The sequence below is a fragment of the Bison bison genome, unplaced genomic scaffold, assembly GCF_000754665.1.
Source record: "Bison bison bison isolate TAMUID 2011002044 unplaced genomic scaffold, Bison_UMD1.0 scf7180017864193, whole genome shotgun sequence".
In the NCBI taxonomy this organism is placed as follows: Eukaryota; Metazoa; Chordata; class Mammalia; order Artiodactyla; family Bovidae; genus Bison; species Bison bison.
The window spans coordinates 58,508-67,053 of NW_011494765.1; the positions used below are offsets into that span (position 1 = coordinate 58,508).

Below are 8,546 nucleotides of genomic sequence, written 5' to 3' on the forward strand. Positions count from 1 at the left end.
CAAGTGAAACGAGGAGACATAAATCAATAGACATAAAATTTCAGTTAAACAACATGAATAAGTTGTAGAGATCTGCTATAAAATATTGTATCTGTACAACAATATTATACTGTATACTTTAAAACACATTAAGAGAATAAGTATCATGCTAACTGTTCTTATCACAATAAAATAAACATTAAAAATTAAAAAAAGAAAAAGAAATAATTGACTCCATACAGGGATTTTTGGGTGGTCAGTTGTGACAAATAACAGTAGTTGGCACATAATTAGGGCTTAAAATATATTCTTTAGCCATAAGTATTAGTGTGAGAAGCCATCAGTGTCAGAAATCTACTCCATTCAGACTGGCAAAAATAAAAAAAAAAAAAAAGAGATACAGAATCAAGTGGAGGAGATAGCATTTTACTCAATATTTTCCAACAGTGTTTGTGTACTCATTGATAAAAATATCGTGTAACTACTATGTGTCAAGGGTTTTGTGAGGGACTCTGAATAAAGATTTGAAACCACATTTCTTTTCTCTAGAAGAGCTCCCGATCTACTGAGCAGGAGAGAAAAAACAGTGCATGTCAAGTGTTGTAACAAAAGCAAGTGATGAGAGTTATGGGAGCACAGAGGAAGGGTGCCAAATCCAAATTCAAGGAGTCAAGTAAGGTAGGTTTTAGGAAGTTACAGATAAGCAGAGACCTAAGACAAAAAACAAGTAAAAGATGCCATGAAAGCGTGAAGACAGAGCACTTGAGAGAGAGAAAAATAGAGGAACAGGAAAAGGCATGGAAAAGAGAAAAGGCAAGAAATTCAGGAAACTATTCAGGAAAATTGAAAGGCTGAAATGTACACCTCATCAGGGGAAGAAGTTCAGGATGTGGCAAGAGAAATTAGCAGGAATAAATGGTGCAGAACCTTGGAAGTCATGTTGAATTATTTGCACTTTTCTACTCTTTGCCCTGTACTGAAAAAAGCTTTCCTTAGGATTATAATTAGGAAAATGTCAAATTGTGGTATAGTTTTAAAAGATAATAAGTAGTTATAGCTTAGTTTCTATCAACAAGTGAGGGGTAAAAGTCACTGTGGTATACTCCCATTGGAATATTATGTAACTGTTAAACTGATATTTATGAAAATCTTATATGTCATTTTTGAAATAATATAATAGAAAATTTGTATATAGGCATATTTACAACTATTTGCAAAGATGCAGAGTATTATTTTCTTAAAACCTAGAATCATGTGCTCCAAAATGTTAAATAAAGTATTTTGTTGTTGAGAGCAGAGACATAAATGTATTTTAAAAATACTTCTGGCCATAATATTTATATAACCCTGCCTTTCCTTTATAAGTATTGAAAGTATTAGTTTTGTGAACATGGGAAAGGGAGAGTCCAGGAAGAAAAATCCATGGGTTGAGAAACTTTAAGAAGCGGATAGGGACTTCCCTGGTGGTCCAGTGGTTAAGAATCTACCTGCCAATACAGGGGACACAGGTTCAATCCCTGGTCCAGAAAGACTTAACATGCCACGGGGCCATTAAGTCTGAGAGTCACAACTGCTGAAGCCCAAGTGCTCTAGAGCCCATGCTCTGCAACAAGAGAAGCCGCTGCAATGAGAAGCCCAAGCACTGCAACGAGAGAGTAGCCCTTGCTCACCACAACTAGAGAAAGCCCATATGCAGCAGTGAGGGCCCAGAAGAGCCAAAATTAAATAAGTAAACTAATACAATTATGTAAAGTTTAAAAATAAAATAAAGTTAAAAAAAAAAAGAAGAGAAATGCAGGTTGAATAAAAGACCGTCAAAGATCATCTCAAGCTGTAAACACCACTGTGTCCTGTGTACCTCACTCCTAACGATCGCTAGTGGCACAACAAATGATCTTCTTCTTCAAAAAAGTCAATTTCAAAGAATCTGAAGCTGTTAAATTTTGAGTCAACTTTTCTGGGTCATGTGTGTCAACATCCTTTCCCACTTCCAAGTTTGTTTCCATTGTGGGTTATTTTTCATCTATTTTCTTTCCTTCTTCCCCTCCTTCCTTCTTTCTTCCCTTCTTTTTTTCCTTCCTTGAGAATTGTTTTTATTTGATGTAACCAAACCTAAGTTTGTCAAGAAAGCAACAAAACCTCTAAAGAAAAAACTGCCTCTTGCCAGTTTGCATTGCATGATGACCACCAGAGAGATTAAACACAAAATCATTTCCTTTGGGTTACCTGGTGGGTATAGCCCAATAAAAGCCTTTTGAGTGGGATAGAGTTCTAAGTTCTCAGACACCACTTGGTCATTTGGCTACCTGGACCTCACTGGAACCAGTAATTTTTTAAAAAATAACTCTCTGGAGCTTATCTTACACCAAAATGTGAATAAAGCTGGGAAACAGAAGCTGAAACAGAAAGAAGACTGAGGGTGCCTGAGATTCTTCCTCCATTGGTTCATTCTATAAGATTCCAACACAAACATCCTTCCCATGGGACAGATTTCCTAGAGGAACCAAGGGGGAAATTGGGCAATTAACCCAAGTCTGACGGACATCTTTAAACTGTAAACTACAAGTTCATTTCCCCATCCCCTAGGGTTCCTTCCTTGGCTAGTTATACTTCTCAGTTCATAAATGTGGGGCTGGTAGACAGGAGTGAGAGTCTGAGCTTATAGCTTTTCTTTTTGATGCTCAAGAAATGTTGATGGCTTTGGAAGTTGATATTCACGTCCCCTAAAGACAATCTCAGGACATATTTATCCACCACACACTGGGTCATAAATGCACTTAAGGTCAGTACTGGGGACAGAATGGATATTTTTTTTTCTCTGCAATATGTAAGTTAAAATATGGGTATGGATGAGGAGAAATCAGAAAGCTGATTTGGGCATGGAAAAGGGAAAGAGAAAATAAGAGAGAGTATGGAGAAGGAATAGAGACTTGGAGTGTCAAAGAATGAAGATGCAGAGGCAGAGAGAGTAAGAACTGAGAGAGAAAGTAGGAGAAAATGAAAGAAAAATAAAGTGAAGGTGGGAACAGGAAGAGAGAAAAAAGCAAAAGGAGAAAAGTGAATCAAGAGATAAAACAGAGATTCAGAGAAGCAGAGTCTTTCAGGAGGAATTCTACTTGCTTTGGGTCCTGACAGAGTCCAGTTGCTGAATGCAGGAGAACGGACGTTTTTGAGTCGCCATTGTGACCAATGGCAAATGCTTCCAATGAGATAGTAACCTCATGTCCTTACATACTAGGTAGGAGTTTGTTCTGTGAAGCTATTGTTTTTTGTGGTATACAAGGTGAAAGTTAGGGAAGGACCCAGGGGTTTTGTTTCACTTTGGGACCCAAATAACCAAAGTATTTGAGTATGTTTGAAATCCTCCCATTATTGGTATAACTGTTTCTTATTTCCACTCAAAGAAATTGCCACAAATTTAGTAACTTAAAAAGCCCACATATTTATTGTCTTACAGCTCTGAAGGTCTTTGACTTGTTGGCATTTCTCCTGAAGACTCTAAAGGAGAATTGTCTCCATGCCTTTTCCAGCTTCCAGAAGACACTTGCATTCATTGCTTGTAGCCCCTTCTCCATCTTCTATGCCAGGAGCATAATGTCTTAAAATCTCTGACAAACTTCAGCTTTCCACTTCTACATTTAAAGACACCTGTGGGCCCACAAGATAATCCAGGGTAATCTTGTATTAAATCAGATGATTAGCAGCCTCAATTCCACCTGTAGCTTAATTCCTCTCTTGCCATAGACACAGGTTCTGGGTACTAGAACATGGACATCTTTGCAGGTTACTATTTCTGCTTACAATCACCAACTAGAAAGTGTATTAAAAGACAGGACCATCTAATAAGGAGATGAAAGTTTGGGATACAGTTAATATTTCACTTATTTTGGCATCTTTTGATAATAGTCCTTATTTTTTAATGAGATGTTATTATGTTGCATAGAGAGGAAAGGGAATGTATTAAAAATGATATACTTTGTATATATAGGGCTTCCCTTATAGCTCAGTTGGTAAAGAATCCACCTGCAATGCAGGAGACCCTGTTCAATTCCTGGGTTGGGAAGATCTTCTGGAGAAGGGATAGGCTACTCACTCCAGTGTTTTTGGGCTTCCCTTGTCTGCCTGCAATGCGGGGGACCTGGGTTTGATCCCTGGGTTGGGAAGATCCCCTGGAGAAGGGAAAGGCTACCCACTCCAGTTTTCTGGCCTGGAGAATTCCATGGACTGTACTTTGTACACTTTGTATATATGATGCTACATCATCCCTTAGCCCTCTGTCTAGAAAATAAACCATAAATAAATTTGCATTAAATATTTGCTGGGAGTCCGATTGGTCTTTGATTTCTTAACATAACATAGGATCCCAGAGAATGTACAACCACCAAAGGGGAGGGAGTCTAAATGACATCAAATGGAAATCTGTCTTTCCAGGAAAGATGGAACAGAGATGTCAGCAAGGTTGAGGATGATGGGGATGAGGAAGAAGAGATTGGAAATGTAGGAGACACACATAGATTTCTTAGGGTCTCTAAACCATATTAAGGTTGTTTCACTTCATCATAAGATCCATGGGACTCCTTTGAGAATTTTTAAACAGGGGAAGTCATCTAGGTTTTCAAAAAAGGAATATAGGTTTTTAAAGGAATCTCTCTTTGGCTGCAGGAGGGAGAATGGATTAACATAATCCAGAGTTTCTTAAGGACGCTCTCTGAATTGAAAAAAATACAAAATATGTGTATATGATGAGTGCTCTTTAGCAAATACAATGCTTTTTTTTATCCTTTCATATGAAAAGTGTAACTCCCATACAAAATTTAACAGTGGTTGTTGAAGTCAATTCTTCTAAAGGTTGCTGTGCAATGGTTGATGATCCTCACCACAGAGCACTCATGGGGCAGTAAAATGGCTGTGTCATCATGTACTCACCCTCAGCGACACAGATACATGAATGCTATTTTGCTAGTGAATCAAGAAAAGATGGCTCTCTTTAACGTCCCTCGTTGGTAATTTTTTCTAATTCCCTTATGTGTCAACGTATAAGGAGTATATAAGAAATACGTTGTTTCCTACTTCCCAAAATCAGATATATATATTTTTACATGACTGATAAAATTATTTCAGAGACCTTCATATTCTCAACCATTCTTCATCTGCAGCAGACAGGAGAGGAGCATGAGGAGGGAGAACCAGAGCAGTGCAACCGAGTTCCTCCTCCTGGGGCTCCCCATCCGGCCAGAGCAGCAGGGCATGTTCTTCGCCCTGTTCCTGGGCATGTACCTGACCACGGTGCTGGGCAACCTGCTCATCCTCCTGCTCATCAGGCTGGACCCTCGCCTGCACACCCCCATGTACTTCTTTCTCAGCCACTTGGCCCTCACTGACGTCTCCTTCTCATCTGTCACTGTCCCTAACATGCTAATGAGCATGCAAACCCAGGATCAATCCATGCCCTATGCAGGGTGCATAGCACAAATGTATTTTTTCATATTTTTTACTGATCTGGACAGCTTCCTTATTACCTCCATGGCGTATGACCGCTATGTTGCTGTATGTCGCCCCCTTCACTACACCACCATCATGAAGCAGGAGCTGTGTGCCTTCCTAGTGGCCGGATCCTGGATCCTGTCTGGTGCCAGCTCCCTTTCTCACACTCTCCTCCTGACCCAATTATCCTTCTGTGCTGACAACACCATCCCCCATTTCTTCTGTGACCTTGGTACTCTGCTCAAATTGTCCTGCTCAGACATCTTCCTCAATGAGTTGGTCATGTTCACAGTAGGTGTGGTGGTCATTACTCTGCCATTCACATGTATCCTGGTATCTTATGGGTACATCGGGGCCACCATCCTAAGGGTCCCTTCAACCAAGGGGATCTGCAAAGCATTGTCCACGTGTGGCGCCCATCTCTCTGTAGTGACTCTGTACTACGGGTCAATATTTGGGCAGTACCTCTTCCCAACACTGAGTGATTTCATTGACAAGGACATCATTGTGGCTCTCATGTACACGGTGGTCACACCCATGTTGAACCCCTTTATCTACAGCCTTAGGAACAAGGACATAAAAGGGGCCCTGGGCAAACTCTGCAGTAGAGCAATGTTTTTCTTACAGTGACACCCAACTTTTATTTAAATCAGAACCTCATTTTGATTCATCTCTTGTATTGGATTTTTCCATTTGAATATAACTCAAAGCTTTAATGTCGCCAAACCCTAAGAAAAATGATGGCATGTTGTATTTACTTGACAAATGTTCATTGACCAGAATTTCATTCCCTTATTAGCAGTACTCTCCTGGTGTGGAGAAAAAGGAAACCTCTGCGCTGTTGGTAGAAATGTAAGTTGGTTCAGTAAGTATGGAAAACAGGATGGAGAATTTCCATATGATTTAGCAATCCCAGTCCTGGGCATATATCCAAACAAAACTGTAATTCAAAAAGATATATGCACCCCTATCATGTTCATAGCAACACTATTCACAATAGCCAAGACATAGAAACAACCTAAATGTCCACCAACGTTTAGATGAAGGGATAAAGAAGATATATATATATATACATTGGAGTACTACTCAGCCATAAAAAGAATGAAATAACACCAGTAACAGCAACATGGATGGACCTAGAGATTATCAATTGTACTTACATGAAGTAACTCAGAAAGAGAAAGACAAATACATATGCTACCTTTTATACATGGAATCTAAAATATAACACAAATGAACTTATTTATGAAACAGAAACAGACTCACAGACATAGAGAACAGACTTTTGGTTGCCAAGGAGAAGAGAAATGGGGGGAGAGATGGACCAGAGGGTTAGCAGATGTAAACTACTATATATAGAATGGATAAACAGCCATATCCTATTATATAGCACAGAGAACTATGTTCAGTACCCTATGATAAACCATATAGTAAAGAATATTTTTTAAATGTGTATCTATGAATAACTGAATTACTTTGCTGTACAGCAGGGATTAACGTGACATTGTAAATCAACTATACTTCAATAAAAATTTTTTAAAAAACCCAGTACTCTCCTTTGGAAACAACTTTTGATCAGAAAATGCTATATTAATTTTATTACTTATTTCTACAACTTGGGGGCATTAACAATACAAAAATATACAGGTCATTTAGTTATCTTTTATTTGAGGAGAATTTTGGAAACCGATATATTTTAGGCCCATAGTTTCAGGATTTCACACCCCAAGAATCTAAAGAATTACCTATATTATTACACTACACTCTTATGCAGACAATGCAGGATTTTCTTTTTGTCTTTATGGGTCTATTAAATCATAGAATCCAAACTGTCACTTAAATAAAAGGAAATGCATAACTTTCCGCCTGTGGTATAAAATGTTACAAAAATAACTCTGATGATAGGGGAACCTGGAGGAGATCCAGACTGGCCAGGAAGTTCCCCTTTGCCAGCACAGTGTGGTTGACATTGATTAGCCCCCAAACACAATCAGCAATGAAAGCACACTTAGTGCTGGCCTCCTTTGTATGTATACTGAAATGCACTAGATTATCCCAGTGCATAATCTCTGAAAACATCATTGACTTTTGTTAATATCACTGCAGATTCAGCACTCTCTATCCTTCCTGGACTTCTTGCTTTCCCAAATAAAGAATGAAAGCAAGGCTTTTCAAACTTTAACATGCCTAAGAGTTCCTGGAAAGCTTGTTAAAACAGAGATTCCTGAATCTATCTCCATGAATTCCAATTATGTAGTTGTGGGACGAAATCCAAGAATTTGCATTTCTAACAAGCCCCCACATGATGTGGACACTGCAGATTTGTGAACAATGATTTGAAGATCAGTGAAAAACTAAACTATGGAAGTGGTGGGATGCAGGCTTATAACATCTTCCAAGAATTCTTTTATTTTTTTTTAATTTAATTTAATTTTATTTTATTTGGGTAGAGTGAAACAAGAGAACACTTGGATTATTTGGGGAATAGAGGAATCAGTGGTTCATGGTGATATTTTCAGATTAATTCTAGCTACAGTAAATTCCTTTTTTCAATTTCTAATAGAAGAGGATCTTTCCTAAGCTATCAGATTCTCTTCTCTCTTTCACACTCACTATAGACATATCAGACACTGCTGACTGTATATTCAATGAAAAAAACCCAAAGCTTTGAAAAAAATTGCATCCTGTGTTCATTGGTAGCTTCTTGTTTACATTAAGCTACGTGGAATTTCAGTGTGACTTGCAACTTTGCTAATGTCACTCAAAAACATTTTAATATTTTATTTTTTAATTTATTTTTCATTTGGAGGAACACTGCTTTACAAGGTTGTGTTGGTTTCTGCTGTACAACAATGCTAATCAGCCATAATTATACATGTATCCCTTCCCTCCTCTCCCCCATTTTAATATTTTAAACTAACAGCTATTTCACATATGCTGCCAAAAACTGTACATCTGTTATAAAGAATTAGTTGATTTCAGAGCATCTGTACCTCCACAAAGGGACCTTTGAGTTCTTTTTAATAATTACTTATTTTTGGCTATGCTGGGTCTTCATCGCTTTGATGGGCTTTCTCTAGTTG

General features: G+C 38.3%; 1 protein-coding gene across 1 annotated transcript in view; it reads left to right on the plus strand.

Annotated features, from left to right (window-relative positions):
• Positions 1 to 5,151: 5,151 nt before the first annotated feature.
• LOC104991506 (olfactory receptor 1N1-like) overlaps positions 5,152 to 8,546 on the plus strand; it is a 30,260-nt gene continuing 26,865 nt past the window's right edge. Inside the window, exon 1 of the mRNA XM_010844004.1 lies at positions 5,152 to 5,656. Within this exon, the coding sequence (XP_010842306.1) occupies positions 5,152 to 5,656 (505 nt within the window). The remainder of the gene's footprint in view (positions 5,657 to 8,546) is intronic.